The 21239-nt window shown below is 38.1% G+C and overlaps 1 protein-coding gene across 1 annotated transcript; it reads left to right on the top strand.

Annotated features, from left to right (window-relative positions):
- Nucleotides 1-518: 518 nt before the first annotated feature.
- Nucleotides 519-17516, top strand: meis2b (Meis homeobox 2b). Its single transcript, XM_061270755.1, has 13 exons — nucleotides 519-876; nucleotides 1055-1287; nucleotides 1669-1810; nucleotides 1912-1962; nucleotides 2146-2196; nucleotides 2334-2480; nucleotides 4026-4140; nucleotides 10186-10325; nucleotides 12917-12993; nucleotides 13579-13637; nucleotides 13741-13830; nucleotides 13951-14047; nucleotides 16798-17516. Exons 1-12 carry the CDS (start codon nucleotides 865-867, stop codon nucleotides 14007-14009), a joined length of 1176 nt encoding a protein of 391 aa, XP_061126739.1. The 5' UTR covers nucleotides 519-864; the 3' UTR covers nucleotides 14010-14047; nucleotides 16798-17516.
- Nucleotides 17517-21239: the final 3723 nt, after the last annotated feature.

The raw sequence follows: 21239 nt of genomic DNA, 5'->3' as shown, positions 1-21239 counted from the left end.
AAGAGTCAAGTCGTAGGCATACTGACCGGAAAGAGTTTGTCATTTTAAAATAAAGGCACAATAATTGAAACAAGCAAGTGGGGGGCATTGAAACGTTCTAAAAATAATAATAAACCTTCAGCTACATTACAAACTTTTTCTGTATTTTCTTTACTTTAGTAGAGTGGCAATCATTGAAATTAAATAAAAGAATAATCTCAGGACTACCAGTAACTGTCCATGAGACATCCATAATGTCTAGTTGTCATATAAGAAATAAACAATTTGCTTATTCATGTTTTAAATCATACATAATGTATTATTCATTTGCACAATACAGAACACACGTCATGGCATTAACTGTTTACAATTGTAAAACTTTTATTGTGAAAGCAATAACCGGAAATTGCTATTGTCAACGTTAGCTGTGGTGTGTTTGAATCCAGCCTTCACCAAATTCCGTCATCAGCATACACTGCAGTTCTCGCTTCATATAAGTGGATCCTCAGCCAATCTGCGAGCAGAGAGCGTGTCGGCGCGCACGGACAGAGAACACAATACCCCCCAAAAGCCACGGAAAGACTAGCAGGGAGTCCGCGCACTTTCTGTCCAAGACTTGATGCGCAGATGAACATCAAACACACGCACTGATTCTCACAGATGAGACCTAATCCACTCGAACCACAGGAATCAAGTTTGCAAATTGCGCGTTAGTAGCGAGGGCAGATGATGATTACTGCTTTCCTCTGATCACGTTCCACTGATTTGCCAACGGGACTATATTTTATAACTAGGAATATACTTTTCTGACTCTTGGATTTTTTTTGAAGTCATCCGTGCTCTTCAGCGTCACTTTTCTTGTACGCTTGAAAATTGCGCTCAACGATGGCGCAAAGGGTGAGTATGAGGTTTCTTTTTCTTTTCTTTTTAAGATTTAGTTGATTTTTTAAAATTATGTAGATTATAGTAAATTCCATCATGTCATATGTGAGCGAAAAAAACTACAGCCTAACAATATATGTTTTCTTATTCATTATTAAGACATTTCAATTAATTTAATTGTCTATCACCGAAGTACGATGAGTTGGCTCATTACGGAGGCGGGATGGATGGAGTTGGAGTCCCGACATCCATGTACGGAGACCCTCACGCCCCGCGGCCCCTACCCCAGGTCCACCACCTGAACCACGGGCCACCCCCGCATCCCACGCAGCACTACGGAGCCCACGCACCGCACAGCATCATGCCAGGCAGCATGGGCAGTGCAGTCAACGACGCGCTGAAAAGAGACAAGGACCAGATTTATGGGTATATCTATTTACAGAATAAAACACTTTAATAATAAAAAAAAATGTGTGCAGTAAAAGGATGGCTGGTATGAGACACCTTAAAATACAAATATTATCAAGTAATTGCAGTTTGAAGTCAACATTATGTGAAAATAACCATTAATTCTAACATTTATCCCAATTAACATTTGTTTCCGAGCATTGTCATCAAGTATCCAATACAAAATTCCGAGAATCAAAACAAAATCATTTTCATTAAAAACCAAAAAAAGATTGCATTACATTTCTTGGGATTAAATATTTGTTCAAAACGGTTGATTTAATTCGTATAAATTTATTTTATTTTCCTCAACATGCATGATTGTTGTCTTAACGGGAGTTTCACGTTACTGTGCTGCAGCCACCCTTTATTCCCGCTTCTTGCGCTCGTTTTTGAGAAGTGCGAGCTGGCGACGTGTACGCCAAGAGAACCGGGAGTTGCGGGCGGGGACGTCTGCTCCTCGGACTCCTTCAATGAAGACATCGCGGTATTTGCCAAACAAGTAAGAAATAAAAATACTCCGGGTTTTAGTAATTAATATTATTGCTGCATTCAATTGCAATGATATTGACAAAATATTCGCACGTCGTTTTCTAATTTCAGATCCGTGCAGAAAAACCTTTATTTTCTTCGAATCCAGAGCTGGATAACTTGGTGAGAACATTTCCTTCTTTCTTTTCACGTTGCTGCGCTTGCCTGGAGCAATGGCATCCCTTTAGGGCGCACTTATTAAAATCATTGTTGTACTCATAACGCGCATAACGTTTTATAAAGCCCCCGAAGGCTTTGTGCAACGGCACTGTTGATTGATGGTTTCTTGTATTTCTTTTCCTTTAGATGATTCAAGCTATTCAAGTGCTGCGTTTTCATCTACTGGAATTAGAAAAGGTCAGTATTATTCTGCTGCATGGAAATGATAATGTGTCCAGGTTTCTCATAACTTTGATTTTTCTTGTCTGACCTGTTGAGGGAAAATGTAAAAAAAAAAAGAAAATCAGTATTTAAAATATTTGGTTCTACTCCAGGTGCACGAGCTTTGCGATAACTTCTGCCATCGGTATATCAGTTGTCTGAAAGGCAAAATGCCCATCGACTTGGTCATTGAGGAGCGAGACGTCTGCAAGTCGGACTTTGACGATCTGTCAGGATCTTCCACCAACCTTGCAGATCATGTGAGTTTACTGGATCATAAAAATGTCTCCTCAATGTGTCGTCTTATTCATCATTATGGTGTCATGGTACAACCCGTGGGACACAATAAATCAGAAGGTCTGCATATATTCACGTTCTTTAATGTGATTTATTGTTTTTTCTCATCAAGATCAATAACATCTTGAGACCCAGAGAAAAAAACATTTTTGAATATTTACACTACATAATTCTTAGGGGTGTAAAAAAAATACTTTAGTCAAAAAATTTTTTATTTATAGTTTCCAATATGCTCTATATATCCTACATGTGACTCTGTTTTATGAAATTTAAAGTTTTTTAAAATCTATCAACTGGTTCACACAATAAAACATGAATGCTTGAAGCACCATAAAGCCATTAGAAGTAGTAATTGTATCCTAACTAGTCTGGTGTGTGTCTTACCTGATAACCCAGACAACTGATAACACTCATTGTGATATGTACTGTATGTTAACTTTAACTCAAGCTTTGCAATGAGGGAAGAAGATGCATTGTTACAGGGGCACCTGGTTGTAGTTAGCCTTCAAAAATCTTCCTTTTGTTGTTATTGTTAATATTATTATTGAAGAACTCAGTGGTGTCAAACTTATTTACGTCGTGGGCTGCAGCGTAGTTTTTTTTCGGAGGGCCGCAATTAATGATAACTAGTTTTGTAATGAGACTAGTAATAACTGTTCAAATATGGTAATAACAATTGCTAGCAATGTCTCTATTGGTAATTTCAGCATTGTCGCATGAAGTTGAAAATTTGTCTTTGCGGGCCACATAAAATGATGTGACGGGCCGTATCAGGCCCTCGGGGCCTTAAGTTTGACACCTAAAGTTTGACTCAATAAATAAAGCATCCTGTGCTCCTTTTTGATTGCTTTTTAATAGACGGGATGTGAAAAAAAAAAGCCTTTCATTAGCTTGATAAATATAGAAACACATGGCGTTTCTTTGAGTAGCCGCGTTTACAGAGGAGTTGCAATTATTTTTTGGTCATGTAAGAAAAGAGGGGCCATCGTGGAGAGGCCCCCCCCCCTTCGCACTGCGCTTTTGTCCTTGTGCTTCTTGTTGTCATCTGCTGAGCTCTTCATCTGATCACCATCAGGCAAACAGCTGACGCAAAGAGGCTGAAGAGGGAGATCTACTGTTTGGCTTGGGCTTATAGCCGTCTGAGTACCCTGACCAAGGCTCCCAATAAATACAGGGCTCCTACCTAAAACCGCTCGCAGAAACGACAAGGGCGTCACAAGGTTCACATGCTGCAGGATTGCCAGATATTCTCTAGAAATCGACTTTTTCTATGGTGTTTGATTTCAAATCCACTACAGGCAGAATGGTAATTGATCTCTCATGCGATGTTTAACTTACCGCCTTGCAATGCTAATTGCTGTCTTTGTAAAAGTGCATAATGGAGCACTTACTGGACCTACTGGACTTTCCTCATCTATCCCCCCCCCTCCCCCTTCCCTCCTCTCTTCTTTACTTTTATTTTCTTATCTCCTGTCCCCCGGTGTGCGGACCTTACCCTGACCTCTCAGAACCCAGCATCCTGGAGAGACTTGGATGACGCCCACTCCACACCCTCGGTAGGAACCCCAGGACCGTCCAGTGGGGGACACGTCTCTCAGAGTGGAGACAACACCAGTGAACTCGGTAAGAAAGGCCGCCTACAAGTCTCCTCCATATCAAAGCATTGTATTTTCCGTGACCCCTCTTAAATTTAGGTGACTCAGTGGGATTATTTCAGGACATGTATATATATATTTATAACAGGGGTGTTTTGAAATCAGAGACGAGTAAAAACTTGCTCACAATTGTTTTATTTTTTTTAAAAGTAAAGATAATTTGTGATTTTAGTACGGACACATGAAGTCGATGCGCAATTTGTCTTCGCGGGCCACCTACGTTGACATGGCGGCCCGTATCTGGGCCCCCGGGCCTCGTGTTTGACACCAATGGTTTTAAGTAAGATAAATGGAGGACGATATTCACAAAAGTGTTTCTTTTCAATTTTACACATGGGTTGATGGTTAGATAAGGTGGCGAATAGTTTTTTGACTGCAAATTGTATCATCAAAAAGAGACAGAGTGCAAATTTCTGTTTTATAAGATTTGTTTGTCAATGACAGGCTTGCCTTTTAAAAAAGCTACAGGAATCTTTTTTTTTTTGTCCAGTCTTCTTAACCTTGACTGCAATTCACAAATCAGAACTCTGGGACAGTATTCAAACTAAAAGTTGCTTCATTAGTGAAGCTCCCTGACAATGGCATCCTGGGTATAACTCATTTAGAAGTGATAATTAGATCTTTTAACTCATCATTTTCTCTCCGAGTGTGGCCCTTGTGTTGTCCTAATACTATCTTAGCAGTTAGTGTGATTGCCAGCGTGGTAATTGGAGGCTATAAGAATTTTATGGTTTGTTTTTGTTGTTCTGCCCTTTGGCGGGAGTAAAAATAGAAAGGGACTTTAAAGCAACTTTCCAGCCTCTGCCCATCAGGCATCAATGGGCAGAGCATTGATAAGAACAATAGGAGGATGCTTTGCAAGACAAGAGAAACTGAGAGGATTAAGAAGACAATCAGAACCAGATCATGATTTTTACTTTGATATCACGCATTAAAAATAAATAAATAAATAAATAAATAAATAACGTTCTTACTGCAACAATTTTAAAGGAGCATGTTTCTTGATTTTTTTTCCCCCGTTTATGTAAAAGTCAAGTCAGCCTGGGTGTGAATAGTTTCTTTGCTTTAGGCTTTTTTTTTTTTTTTTTTTTTTAGACAACAGTGGGGGAAACCTCAAGGTCCATGGCCTTTTGACCTGGAAAAGAATACATTGAGGATGGGGGTGCAGAATATCCCCCGTGGGGATGTAAGGGCAGAGCATTTTATGTATATGAAACAAAGGCAGAGAGGAGAATGGAATGATCAGAGCTGCAGTTGCTGCAGCGGGGTTGGCTTGTATGCTACCTGCTGAGGCTCCCTGGGCTTCTGCTTTATTTTCTAACTATGATACAGAGGAGTCAAACCCAGCACAAACTGCAGTTAAAAAGCATTTTGAGACTACAGAAGTCCATTCCGTGTCTTTAATGGATGCCGAACTCGAGACATGACTTCATTACGTGTAACTCTGCCCCCCAATTTGGTGGACAAAGCAACACCACTTCATTGAGCTTACTGATTTTTGCATCCAAATGTACGGTCAAATCGTAATTTAATCTGGATTGGCAGTTATTGAGCAAGCAAATGCAGAAATGAAATAAATAAGATAATAAATAAATAATAAATAAAAACATCTTAAAACTAACTAACTAAATAATTAAATAATAGAAAATAACACAATAAAAATAATAAATAAAACCCCATCAAAATGACCACTTCAACACCACTTCATTAAGCTTACTGATTTCTGCATCCAAATGTACGGTCAAGTCATAATTTAATCTGCATTGGCAGTTATTGAGCAAGCAAATTCAGAAATGAAATAAATAAGATAATAAATAAATAAGAATAAATAAATAATAAATAAAAACATCTTAAAACTAACTAAATAAATAAACAATAGAAAATAATACAATAAAAATAATAAATAAAACTCCACCAAAATGATGCAGAACAGAAATTTAAGGATGGATGTGTGGTGCATCCAAAATATTTTATGTCATCATTGTTTGGAAAGCGTTGTAACTAGCGGAGGATACATGGAGCATCAGAGCAGCCACGTATTTGTAACATCTCAATTCATCTCTAGTCATTGAAAATCATCATTCATAAGTGACTATACTTTTTGCACAATATTTACCTTTCAATGCCTCTGGTTCTATTAATTCTGTAAAATAATCTGTAAAAAAAAAATTCATGCACTCTTATGTAATTATTGCATCAAGGACTTGTCTTAACATTACTGCAGAGTGAATACTAACTCCCATATGTTCTGATAAAACCAACCAATGTCATTTGGGAGCGCTGTGGTAGTTGCAATTGGCTTAAAACCACAGGAAAATGATCCTAGCCACTCGTGGTTGAGCTTCTGGCTGCCAACTTCTCTGTGGCCTCCCAGCATTAGGTTGTTTCCTTGTAAGCTGTGTGATATGTAAAGGGGGTCCCTTTGATACATCTACCCCCAGGGTTGCTGCTGTTGACCACAGCTAAGGGGGCTGAGCTATCCGAGGAATGTTTGGAAGAGGTCTGGGGGTGGACAAGGAGAAGCTTTAAATGTCCATCACAAAGAGTGAGATAAAACAAAAGGCGGGAGATAGACTGGTTAAAAAGATTTGTATTTCAAAATGTATTGTAAGGAACAGGAAATGTTGAATTCTTCTGACGGACTCAAAGCAAGATGGAATGTTTCATGCTATGGTTGCTCACATGCCAGTGACATCACAGATTCACTGTCAATACGGAATCATGTCTTTGTTGCATCTGTCATGGGTCTGTGGGTGTTTTATAAAGAAGGGCAGACTCCATGGGAATGAAGGAGGTGGGACTGAGGGAAAGAAAAATGACGTACACACACAAACTGTGGCATTTGCATATAGTGAAACATATTGTGCATTAACTCTCTAACCCAAATCGTGTCATAGCCACAGTAAGGCCTATTTGCAGCAGTAATGTGTGTTGCAACATGAAACGGCAAAAGGCAGAGCAATAAAATAAAATAAAATAAAATAAAATAAAATAAAATGAAATGAAATGAAATGAAATGAAATGAAATGAAATGAAATGAAATGAAATGAAATAAGATGAAATAAAATATAATAAAATGTAATTAAATTAAATAATCCTTCAGTGGATCATGATAGATAACCATCCATTCAAAAACGGTTGTGCCCCGGGTTACGAGTATCAAAAATTTATTGAGCAGGAACATAAAACACAAATTGAAGCACTTGAATGGAGCATGGAGCAATCGCTTGGGAAAAAGCCAACCTGACTGAATGCAGTTCCTGATGTGACTTACTAGCCACGCCCCTTACAGGCGCACCAACACGCATGTCCTATTGTGCATGCATGCGTGCGCGTGTGTGACTAGTTACACCAAAAAACAACCAATTTATTTCCTAGGTGAGTGTCACTGAAAAATTTAAATTTGTATTCTAAATCAAGTACCACTCTTAACAAAAAAAAAAACCCACTACGATATTTGCCACGCTTGCAGAAATATTGAAACATTACCTTACACTGCCATTCTGATTACAAAATGCAAAAGTGCTCCATTTTAAATTTAATCATCATGTTCAGATCCCAACGCAGAGGTATTCCCCAAGACTTGGAAACAATCCAGACTGCTCCATTTGGAGCTGTGCATCATGCCTAATAAGGGAAAGAGCTGTGTGGTGTCACTGATGATGGATCAGGGACCTGCTGAGCTCATTAGATAGGCATGCTGGCTTTGCATCACTGATGCAAATGGGGTACAGCAATCAGTTCTGCTAAGTGCTCCCCACTTTGTCTTTTTCACACACCATCCATCCACTGACTGCTCGTCACACCATAACAGTCTTTAAAAGAGCAAAAAATTAAAAACAAAAAAATCGACGACGCTCAAAGCAATGAAAAAAATTAGAAGTATGAAGCATGAGAGTGTTATTATTATTAAGAAAATGGTAATGTTAATGACACTGTGGCACATAATGGTAATTCTAATTCTCTTAATTCATCTAGCCTGTTTTACAAACGTATCTTTTTTTTTTTATCTCACACTTACGTTTAAATACACCAGTTAGTAAAATGGGTGTATTTCAAATTAGTAGTGGGGGATTGTATTGAAAAAAGAAAATCTCTTTTTCACATTGCATGCTCCATTTGATCAATTCTGAGATTTGATTTCAATCAAGAAAAAATAAAACCACATTGCAGAGTTGAAGTAAGCACATTTTGCAGTGTTAGGTGTGTTGAATAAATAAAAGAGCAGGAAAAGGCAGTGTTGAAATAAAAAGCATTAATATATAACAATGTTGAAAAGAGCAGTAAAGGCGGAACGGAGAGTGCAAATTCTTCTTCATATCTTGGGGTGCTGCTTTTTGTGTATGTTTTTCTTCTTCGCCCCGGGGCAATACTCCAGCCAACCCTGCAGTAATGCCCAAACCTCCACCTCCACCCTCCGGTGGGTGTCACGCGTGCAGACACTGGCAGGCAGCGTGGAGCGCGCCCTGATGGGGGGGGATAGAGTAATGGGAGGGGAGGGGGGGGGGTGAGAGCAGGGGCATGGCAGAATTGCACGGGTGTACGACTTTGAGACTGGACCGTCACACACTGCTTAGATTGGCTGAGTTGCCGGGGAGCAGTCAGAAGCGATTAGTGTAGCAGAAGATCTGCCCTGCGGCTTTCCCCTCTCTGCTGCACAAGAAAGAGGGATGAAGCGAGGAGAGAAGAGGTAGACCAGGGTGAAGTGGGGGGGGAGTGTGACATGCCATACGTAGAGATAATTAGTCTGAGCCTAGCGCGCTTTTATTTATTTTTTTCCTTCTGTACTTTTTGTTTTCGCTCACTTTGCCTTATTTACTTAAAACATTACGGAAGAACACTCCAACTACAGGTAGCCTCAGCTAGAATTGATAGAAACTATAATTTATTAAATAATAAAGTATTTAATTTCAAAGCAGAAATACATTTTTTTACTAAAAAGGCAATATTTAAGTTTTACTTATTTAAAAACAAACTTGTAAAGAAAAAGCAGACAACAACACAGAGGCTGTCTCATCTCTGGATGCCATCCGTCAAAACTCCCACCCACAACCCCCCCCCCATCCATGGAACACATCCTTTTTAATGTCAATATTCATTAGCTGAAATATTTATTCATGAATATGGCTCATATAGATGCGCTTGATTGATGCATCCCTAAAAACAAAAAGACATGCTCGGGCAAATCTTAAGAAAAGTAGGGTTTCTGTCCCGCCTCGGGGGAGGAGTCTCTCAGATGCATTATTCACATGCCCTCCAGGCAGGCTTTCAAGGCTACTCTGCCCCGAGGGCAAGAAAAAATAACCACCACTGTTAAAAGTAAATCATCTCGGCTGATGCACAATTAATGGCAGAGAGGGAGCAGAGTGCCCCATGCGCAAGCAGGGGCGGAAATCCGAAGCCTCCTGCCTTGATCCGCGTTGGCTTTCTTCTGAAATCAAACAAGGATGCTGCTAATGGCAGAATCCAGAGATGCAGACGATCGTGACGCAGACGTTGTATGGGATGCTAGGGGGATGGGATTTGGCTGAACACAAGGGTAATAAATTTCCTACAACCCCCCCCCCCCCCCTCCCAAACATGCACCTCACGTCCAAGTTTGAACAAAACAGAGTTTGATGTTATCGGGTTTGTATTTCATACTCGGTTTTTGTTATTGTGTTTTATTCGAAGGAAATTATTAGTCTCAATTCAAATAGAGGTCACATATAAATAACATTACATGGAGCACAGTGCCTGTTTGTTATTTCACGTTGGGTACACAACTCCTGCAGTCATTACTTCATGTCAAGCCAGTGACTCAGATTGTATTAATAGCTCTTGGTCTTGTTGAGATCCCACACCCCCAAACTCCTCTTCATTATCCAATGTCCGGGGGAGTCAAACAGAGGTGAGAGGAAATATCTTGTGCTGTGCTATTTCACATGAGAACACAACACAAAATTGTTGCCTATTTTTTTTTGGCAGGGCTGTATAAAAATCCTGGGCGTAAATCTTTTTTTTTTTCGTATAGGAGACGGCCTCGACAACAGCCTAGCATCACCGGGCACAGGAGATGAAGATGACCAGGATAAGAAGAGGCAGAAGAAAAGAGGCATCTTCCCGAAAGTGGCAACAAATATAATGAGAGCGTGGCTATTCCAGCACCTTACAGTAAGAAATTTTTCCTACTTTTTAGTTTCCGATAGCAATTGCAGGATTCAAGCAAACTCCAGGTCTTCTGTCAGAAAATTCACACACACAATTTCTGCAGAAGGAATCTTAAAAGCCCAGATACGGCCCCCCACATCATTTCATGTGGCCTCCGAATACAAATTGTGCAGCAACTTCATGTGTAAATACAAAAGTTACAAATTGTCTTCACTTTTAAACCATACAGATATTTCTAGCAAACTCTGTTACCATTGATCTTCTAAAAAATATTTGCACCGTGTTTATCTTTGATCCTCGTGAAATAGAAGAACAGACCTTCATGTCAAGGTCCAATTTGTACCACTATTCCTTGGTTTATACAGATATCAACATCAGAAAGAGAATAAAAGCGAACTTGGAGTGCTTTAGCTTTTGTCCAAGGTCCAAAAGATCGAGCCAATGCTTTCTTCTTATTTTTTTTTTCTATACTTCACACTGTCACATGTGTCATAAGCTCTTAGTCGTTTAGTTTATAATAGGCCCACACAGATCCTGTACTCATCGTAATCCCTTCCCTTTCCAAAGCCCACCTTTAGATTTCGAGATGAAAAAAAGGAAGATAATTGAATTATCCCTTTTCTGTTCACAATCCTCTAATTTGTTAAGCAAAAGTGTTTGCTATGGCAGGATGTGCCAATGAAAAGTGTGCAAGGAGACTTTGGGCTTCTGAAAAGCCCATTGCAACACCCAAGCGATCAAGCATTCATCAGTTGTTGAGGTTGTGAATGGAGCTGGATTATGTTTTGTCACACGTCGCGGGGTAAGGGGGGCTCCTCGGTCGTAGCCTCATGCTTTTGTCACCCCATTCTGAAGAGACTTGAAAGATCCCCCCACCTCTTCTGAGGTAGCTATAAAGAACGCAGCTGTAAAGGTTCCAATTCATTATATCATTCATTATCGTCTCATTAGCCTGGTCAAACCGTTGGTTTCCATGCAACCTTTACATTTGACCACATTCAAAGATGAATGCTAAACTTTGAATTTAGTCATCACACGCTGGAATTCACTGATGGCCTCACACTAAATAAAGTAAAATGAGTCTTTTATGAGAGTTATCTATTCAGGTGAGGTCTGCTGCTATGCGACCAGAAATTTACGGAAGCGTGGAGCTGCTAATGTGGAGTAAAAAAAAAAAACAAATTGACTGGCAAATACGTTTGAATGTTCGAACGCATTTTAATATGTTTGAACGTACTCGAAAATACAGTCGAACGTACTCACAAATACGTTCAAACATACTTGGAGCTAAGTTTCCCCCCCCCCCCCCCCAAATGCCCAAATTGACATGCGTGAGAAAAAAAAGCTATCTTGTTTTAAGCATTTGAGCTTTATTATTGCAATATAATAAAATATATTTATTTATTCATCCTTACGAGGGTCACGGGCGTGCTGGAACCTATCCCAACAGTCTTTGGGCGAAGGGTAACCTAAGCTGGAATTTTATATTTGAATAAGATGAATAGTAATAAAAATTACTAGCAGTATTTCTATTCTTTAAAAGTGAAGACAATTTGTAATTTTAGTATTGACACCTGAAGCCGATGCACAATTTGTCTTCGCGGGCCACATAAAATGATGTGGTGGGCCATATCTGGCCCCCGGGCCTTGACTTTGACACCTATGTCATTCACAATCACACCTATGAACAGTTTTGAGTGGTCAATTGGACTACCATGCATGTTTTTAGAATGTAAGAGGAAACTGGAGTAAGTAAAATGGTAATTTCATGATTGTATTGCGCATACCCTGCGGACTAGATTTAGTGATGTAAACGAGGAAAAATATTTTAATCGCTCAGCCTTGACAGCGCGGCATAACTATTTGGACGAAGGGGGTGACACGCAAGGTTACCCACATCACATGCACGGCTGACTGCATCATCCGCAAGGGGGAAAGAAATATTGCAGCTTACTTGTATAAATACACTTTGCACTCACAAATTTTCAGTCAATTTCTGCTTCAGCAATGTCGAGCACTATTTGTGTCAAAATTCCTTAATTAGTCACTATTCAACTTCAACGTTGATGAGGAGTCGAAAATATGACTTGTTGAGGAATCGCTTCAACCCCTAAACTGAAAAGAAGTTGAAAATTAAGTGCTTGGAAGATCATCCTTCACTGATGACCACAGGAGGCAGCTGATGGCCTGACAGCAGCAGAATAGCGACTGGCCCACGACCCTGTTCCCAGTACATGGGTCACCTCTGTCTGCCATCTGCCGCCCTCCTCCCTCCATCTCTCTGTCTGTCTCTCTCTCTCTCTCTCTCTCTCTCACACACACATACACACACAGGAGAGGTGGGGAGGGGTTGCTTGCAGGGTGACGGGGGGCCTGGCCTTACCAAGACCCCAAACAAAAGACACCATTGTGCCCCTTTACATCCCACCCGATCGTTTGTCAAGCAATGTCAAATAATGTCAAATAATGTCACACAAAGCCACGCACTTTTAGCCTCAAGTGTTAACAGGGCCAAACATTGGTCAGGCAAAGTTTTTTTTTTTTTTACTCGCACAGTCACATGAACATTTTGATAATCACTTATCCCCCAACAGCACCCGTATCCTTCGGAGGAACAGAAGAAACAACTAGCACAAGACACGGGCCTCACCATTCTCCAAGTCAACAACTGGTGAGGGCCTTTAAAACCATTTTTTCAAAAATATTAGGTTACTTTCACGAAACAAAATACATATATTATCAAATCTAAAGACTGCCTAAATGACCCTTCAGCAATGCACATTTAGCTTTGGAAGCTGTAAAGCGGATGTCAATGCATCGTGCAGCCTTAGGGATGTGTTCATGAAAAAGCATTGGCAGACCAGTTAGTCTTATTATAGCCTGTGGCTACAAGGCTAAGCCTAAATCAATAGATTTTTTTTTTTTATAGATATGTTACAAGGTTCTAATACACTAGATTGTATCTGTGGTAGTGAAGCGTATTAGTGAAGTCCCTGGAGACACAGCATTGGTTTCCAGTTTGATTCAAACTGCCACGTCCTGAAGGTTTTAACTGAGAGGAATTGGGAATTTAATATGCCATATTAAGTGAAATAATTTTAAATACATTTAAATATTAAATAAATTTAATAATCTAAAATAAAAAGCTGTGACATTTTTTGTGGTCAGTTGTGGTAGATTTGTTTTGATTTTGTTCAATTCTCTCATGACCTGGGGAAATAGTTTCTGTATATATTATTTACATGATGATTTCCAGGTTCATCAATGCAAGGAGGAGAATAGTTCAGCCTATGATTGACCAGTCCAACAGAGCAGGTAAGAAAAAAATCATATGGTGATCATAAAATATTATTTTAGCAGTATCAAACTGAAATGAAGCCTCAAACTTATTTAATGCATTTTCTGTTCTTCTGTCAAGTGAGTCAAGGTACAGCTTACAGTCCAGACGGCCAACCAATGGGTGGCTTTGTCCTTGATGGACAACAGCACATGGGTCTCCGACCCGGAGGTAAAAAAATGTCACGCCTTGAAATCACATTAAGAAATGAATGGAGACAATGCACCCTTATCATTTATGCAATTGATATGGAGCTCATGTGCAACTCATCTTTACACACACTTGTTCCAGGTCCAATGGGGGGAATGGGTATGAACATGGGCATGGACGGGCAGTGGCACTACATGTAAGCCCACACCACTTAGGCCAGCCTCAACAACAGGGTGAAGTAAGTATATTAGTGCAAATTTCTCTCAACAACAAAAAAATGCTGATGATTTATGAACGTGGTTTAAAAAAAAAAAAGAAGCGTTTTTATTTTTTTCATTGCGAGGGTTAGGGTTAGGCAGATATATTAATTTATTTACCTACGGTCAGTATTGTGAGAAAATTGCGAGAATGATTCAGATTCGTCAGAATTTGACCAAAGAAATGCCGCGTTGTACTCAGATCGTGTTGTATTGAGGAGGTGGCCGAGCCAAGAGGGCTGTCAACGTCGCTGCGTCACGGCTCTACTTTGGCTCCCCTTCTTTCAGGCAACATGGCTGTACCCAGGGCATCTAAAAAAAAAATAGGTTCGTAGAGCCCTTATAAGCTTACTTGAAAACCACCAGTGTAACTAAAAATATACTTAGAAACATTTTTTTTAGCTCCTTCTGAGTTCCACATGTTCCACGCTTTGAGATCATCTTCTTTGTGTATGAATTAATTATGAATGTATTATACTGCCCCTTATTGGTGTCGGTCTGCACAGGAAGAGCAGCACAATGTCCAGTGAAGCATGATGCGAAATCCTTAATCCTATATAAATATTCTATTTAAGTACGTTATTAATGTATGTTGTAGTGCAATACTACAGAGAGGTATTTATCTCATTAAAAGAAATTAGGGGGCTGGAACAGATTACATTTATTTTTCAAAAAAAATTGAGTATCATATAATGATATTTTGAAAAGAAAATACATATATATATATATATATATATATATATATATATATATATATATATATATATATATATATATATATATATAAAATTATGTGTATCATATAATCTATATGATTTATATATTTATATATATTTTTCATATTTTGAAAAAAATAAATAATAATAATAAAAAAATATACCATATAATATACCATATATATATATAAATATATATATATATATATATTATCCTTGTAATTTATAAATGAAAGTGGTAGTTGCGTCACATTCCTTTGCAACCATATTTTCTTTGCCTATCCACATCTTTTGTTTTTCCTCCATCTTTTCTCTCATTAAGTATCAGGCTAATCCCCCCCCCCCCTTCTTCCTCTTCCTTCGGCCCCCCGATCAGCTTCATACTGCTGCTGACAGTTTCTCAAATCAAGACATATTGCCTGCCGAAGGCATCCAAGCACAGAGAATTTTATTTAACACCCACACTCCACTGCTCAATGAGCCACGCTGTAATGACACTTACCTTGATTAATAGAGCTCTTTATATGTAAATAGGGGGCTGCATTTGCTTCATTTTTTATCCAGTGGGCCAATATTCGCCAACACAGCTGCTTGTCTCATAATCCCCCGAATGTTGCTAATGAAGTTCAAATGGTATCATTCATGATGCTTTATGTGAACAAAAATGCAAGAAAGATCGACATGGCTTTTCAACTAGAATAAACACTATACTGTACATGTATTTGGCGGTGATTTAATCGAATTACTTCTCATTTAATGATGAGTGGCTAGTTACTGTGTAGTTCAATGAAGCCTGGTGTATTCTCCTCCCCCGATTTCATCTGCAGTGAGAGCATATGTTGAGTGCAGCAGTAAATTTCCTCGGGACTGCAGAAATATTACGCTTTTCCATGCACAATAAAGCCAAACCCATAATATTTAACCAGCATGGAATACATGACTGAGTCTGCATTATGTTTTCTGCATAGGCCTGGTGCACTGACTGCTATGGATGCAGCACGTGCAATGCTTGTGATATTTGAAAAGTTCTTTCCAAAAATCAGGAGGTTACTCTGTAATGAAATATTAAATAATGCATTGCTTAAATGATGGCTGTACAGAATGTGGTAAACATAATTGTTGACTTTTATTAGGAGACTGAAAAAAGGAGAGAAAAATTACAATGCCAAATGCTGAATTTTAAAAGTGTAAAGAATAATTTAATACTTTCTTCTGCTGTCTATAGGAGATCAAAATGGGTCTTGTGAGGGGAAAGTTTTTCTTTGACAAGTTGTGCTGACTTATGACTCAAGTATCATACTATTGTCTGAGTGATTGATTGATCAATTTTATTTCGAGCTTAAAAACTGAAAATGATATCAGTAAAATATAAAAGGAAAAGGAAAACAGGACAATAACAAAATGTCCCAAGCAAGTCGTAAATAACTTAAACAACAACAATTAGGACAGCTCGAAAAGGAGTAAGAAGACATTAAAGAAGTTAACAATGAATGACAATGTTTCATAAATATATGAATGGACAACTATTATAACAATTCTTATACCATTACATATATAATTATAATATTCAGCAGAGATATGTAAATTATAATGTTGCAATTGATTATCTTGCAATAAGTATATTATCATGATGTATTTTTCACCTTACAAGATAAAACAAACAAACAAAAATATATAATGCTTTTATTAGTTGGTTGTGTTTCTTTCAAATTTAGACTTTACATATTTATAGTTGCCTGAATTATTTCCTGTGTAGAGAAATTATTTATTTATTTATTTACTTTTTAGGGAGGGGGCATTACAAAAAATACCACTGAAGACATTTCTGTTATTTTATCCTTCTACTACTTTGAAGCAAATACTTGATGATACATTTATTTTATTTTATTCGTCAAGGTTATTTGCCATTATTTGGATGTACTGAGAACATTGTTTTGTACACGTAGGCTCGTTTGATTATGAGTTTTATTTCTTACCACCCCCCACCCCCCTCTACCTTATCTTGGTCTTTCCAGGCCTCCATGGTTGGCTCAGGGATCTTCATTTTGAGGAGCTTGGAAGCAGCCGGTGCATTTCCACGTGACCACCCCTCGCGCCCCACTTCAACTTTGTTGCCCTGTGGCTTGCACGCACACGAGTGTTGAGGATCACGGGGTAAAAGCGTCACCTGTAGGCTACTTTTTTTTTCCCCTAATGCAGTTGAAAAAGAGACTTAAGTTTGAGCTCGAAGAACGGGAATCGCCGGAGCGCAAAAAAGGACCCGGGGAGGTGGGTGGCTGCTATGTAAAATAAAAACAATAAAATAAAAAAAATAGAAGAAAAGCAGTCACGCATCTCCCCGCAGTTTCATTTTAAATTATTTATTTATTTTTATAACACGACGGACCACAGGGATGAACCTTTTTTTTTCTTTAATCTGTGAAGCTTTACTTCCATATTTGCGTCTCCTTTCTAAACATCAGTGTACAGACACAACACACGCACATACACGCAAACACTGGAATAGATTTGAAAAATATGTATAATAATTTCGATTGTTGTGCTGTATAGATTTGTGCTTTTTCATTGTTTTATTTTTTTTTAAATACAGTATTGTTCTTGTGACCTTACTACACATCGCCAACCTTGAGTGATATTACGTCACACTCATGTTGGTTTCTGTTGCATTTTCTTTTCATGCTTTCCTCTGTGTGCAACTAAAGGCAATTTATAAAGAGTTCAATCTTTTTTTTTATATTGTTTTAATGATTTTTCTATCACCAAAACAGAAGTCTTCACTGTAGAGCCAAATCGAGATAAAATAAAGAAGGACAAAGCACTGTGTGTTATGAAAAGAGAAAGATGGTGAGGTCGTGTGTGGGCGTTGGAAGAAAAAAAAAAACAAAATTAGTTGAAGGAGCAGGTCACGTATCCAGCTTCGGTTCGATAGAAGACGGAATTGCACTTGTCTGCTGTTATTGGATTGATCGTGACAGCCATGATGGATGAGCCGACTCCTAAATTCAGAAAAATAAGAAAGAAGCTGCAGCTGGTTTTCACGACACGTCTTTGTTTGCACGGTGCACGCGTGTGCTTGCGTGTTTGTTTAAGTCAGTGTGTCTGTGTGTTTCTAATTTGATGATCAAAGATGGGATGGCATAAAGGGGGAAAAAAGAAAGCCGAAATTTGTGATAGTTCTTTTATATACCTTCTTTATGAAACGGAATAAATTATTTCGTTTTCAAAGCAATAACAACGCTTTTTTTGTCCCGGTTTTTGTTGCTCGTTGTATGTACCATGGCCTGGATTAAAGGAGGGAGATATAAATAAATAAATGCATAAACTGCACAGAGGAGCTCATTTATCACTGTCAGACGCCAACGATCCTCAGAGGCTTGTATCGACGAGAGCACAAGCCAGAACCGTCCATTGAGCAACTGTACAGTATGCAGCCTATTGATGCATAATTATTTCTAATCAAGAAAAATCGAAAAAAACACAACGAATTTAATAAGTTAAAGATTAAATTCTTTTTACAAGAGTTCCTCTACAAAGAGAAACAAACTATTGTGATTTAAACCTTGATTTAGTACAGTGAATTATTATTTTAGTATTATTATTGTTAATATTATTTAGTAATAATAGTAGAGGACTGTCTTTAATTTCCACTATTCAGTTCGAACAAAAATAAATGAAGGCTGCGGGCCAAAATTATTGCTATAAGCGGGGTCCATGTCTTTAGTATGTTTAGATTTGCATGTATGGTGTTTCAATAAGAACACCCAACCTCCCTCACCCCCCCCCCCTAAAAAAAAATATCGAATAGCTTATACGTGGCATAATTCGTCTAAATCACCGACGCAAGCATGTGTTTCCTTTATATTGTTTTTATTACAAGTTATTTCTAAAATTATCTTGGCTATAATGTCGGTATATTGGCATATTAATTCCAGTATAATCTTTTTAATGTTTACAAGCTGGATATTTATCATGAGAGAGGCATTATTTATATTCAGCGTGCAAAGATTTTCCATATATTCCCCATCTCTCACCATGAGCGCCAACAGGCCTAATTGGTTCGCTTCTGCAGACTGCGCGCAAGATAAATGCGTTGTGAAAGCTGCCGGAAATGCGCGACGGCCTGTATGAAATATAGGTCAGAGCTGCAGCAAGCCGAATGCAGAACGATGTATCACATGATTTCCAAACTCTATTTTACACTGAATTGCACCATAGTGCCGCAGTGGTGCTGCTTAATTGTTTATTATTCTTTTTTTATTAACATAGGAGTAACGCTTGAAAATATTCTAAAAGAAGAAAACCCATACTTTATTAATGACATCACTGCATGCATGACGCAAATACGTATATAGCCAGAAATGCAAAATGGAAACAATAACAATTATGTGAATTAAAAAGAAAGGCAACGGTAGCAATTTACGTCTCCTGCAAAAAATACAAACACCTATTGCAATATGTATGCAATACATGTAATACAAATAACAATAATAACATAAATTAATTAATAAATATCATTGAATTAAATGAGCCCATACTGAGCGATGATGGGGCGAAATGGTGAATCATTGCTAATGCACTGCTTATGCAATTATGTAGCACGACAGTACATTTAAAAGAAAACCTGTAATATATAATGAGTAATAATGTCCCTCATATTTCCATCTTATTAAAATAAATAAATAAATAAATAAATAAATAAATATGAGGTCAATTAAAGATTTATTCTGGTTTATGGTGCATTTGAGTCTTATGGTATTGTTGATTTCCTCCAGTGCCAGTGTCATATATAGTGGTCAGCAAAATCTCTCGGTGAGATGGAAACAATGAGGCTTTCTGACATTTTATTCATTTGCTTTTGATGGTCAGTAATCATAACCAAAGCCGTGCACTAAAAATGTACTCCCTCACTCAGCCAACTCTAAAAAAGAGCAGTTTTGTCAATTGAGTTCACGGGTATTTAACATTGGTAGAAAAATATTAATTATTTTTCTTTTCATTTCCCAGTTTATTTTTGTCCTGATTCATATAAATGTAAAAAAAAATATGAGTATATTTTAGAAGTTATGTGCACATTTTTCTCCATTATTAGCTAATTTTACAGTTTCTATTTCAAGTAAAATATATAAATAATGGGGAATCAGCACGTATGTAAAATTAACATGAGGCTACTTGCGAAGGGAATTTTTGATCCAGTATATGTGGTAAAAACATCTTTATATCAAGTGAAATATACTGTACCCTAATACGTTTATTCTGCCTGATAATATTGAACAAAAAACAACTAATTCTCGAGGAAACTATCTTTACATTATGTTCAAAACAATACAGTAATACAAAATGGATTCTCCATATAAAACATGGACTTCGATACTGTCCTGTGCATGCATGTCTACTATAGAATGTTGGAATCTAATTTCCCTCTCTGTAAAGCTTGGTAAGGTGTAATTTAAAAAACAATGAGCTCGCAAACAATATGGCTAAAAGTAAAAAAAAACATTTATAAAACTCAACAACATAAAACATATACAGACTGTCTATATCAAGCACATGCCAAAGCAACAGGTGGTTCTGTTATATTGTGACTGCCCCCAAACAGCAGAATGATGAAATACATTTAAAAAAAAAAAGATGTGACGTCAAACGAAGGATACAAGAAAGGTGAGAAAATAAATAAGCATAAAATTCTACTAATTTTGGGGCAGTCTAGACTGGATTCCTCTCTCTCTCTCTCTCTCTCTCTCTCTCTCTCTCTCTCTCTCTCTCTCTCTCTCTCTCTCTCTCTCTCTCTCTCTCTCTCTCTCTCTCTCTCGCTCTCTCGCTCTCTCTCTCTCTCGCTCTCTCGCTCTCTCGCTCTCTCTCTAATACAAAATACATAATACATTTTGGAATTGGAGTTAATGTGTGTAGATAATGCATATTTGCTTGAATATAAAAAACATATTGGCTTTAGGTCTTCAATTGTTTCCATAGCCTAGTCAAATAAGTCAATCTCAACACTAATGGCAGTAATCAACTCATGTGGAAAGTGTCAAGTTCCACATGCTCCTTGATCACTTCACCATACATTTGGTGGCAGGCAAAAGGAGCAAGGCTAATGATAGGAGACACGTCGTGACCCAACCTCTGGGTTGCCTATGTCAAACATAATTTGATATATGTATGTCGGTGCTTTCTAAATGACTCATTTGATTCTTTTAGCCCTCATCAACATGGGAGATGTTTACCTCCAACGTGGATGGCCGATGCACATTGTTTAAATTTGAAATAAGGGAACTCATATGTGGGAAGAGGCCCAGGAGGTAAAAAGTCAGAGGTGAGAAAATGGTCAGGAGGCTTGTAATGTTTTAATTATAATTGTTTTTTTTACTTTAAGTTTTGATGTTATGATGATACAGTGATCCCTCGGTACGTTTATCGCGGCTTCACTACATTGCGGATTTTTTTTTCCAAATTAAAA

Source organism: Syngnathus typhle, linkage group LG22 (assembly GCF_033458585.1).
Source record: "Syngnathus typhle isolate RoL2023-S1 ecotype Sweden linkage group LG22, RoL_Styp_1.0, whole genome shotgun sequence".
Classification (NCBI taxonomy): Eukaryota; Metazoa; Chordata; class Actinopteri; order Syngnathiformes; family Syngnathidae; genus Syngnathus; species Syngnathus typhle.
The sequence above is the reverse complement of the archived record's forward strand: the minus strand, read 5'-3'. Positions and strand labels throughout refer to the sequence as shown.

Coding starts and splice junctions, on each gene's coding strand:
- meis2b (XM_061270755.1), top strand. Junction 12,994..13,578: donor ATTCTCCAAGTCAACAACTG/GTGAGGGCCTTT, acceptor GATGATTTCCAG/GTTCATCAATGCAAGGAGGA. Junction 13,831..13,950: donor CATGGGTCTCCGACCCGGAG/GTAAAAAAATGT, acceptor CACTTGTTCCAG/GTCCAATGGGGGGAATGGGT.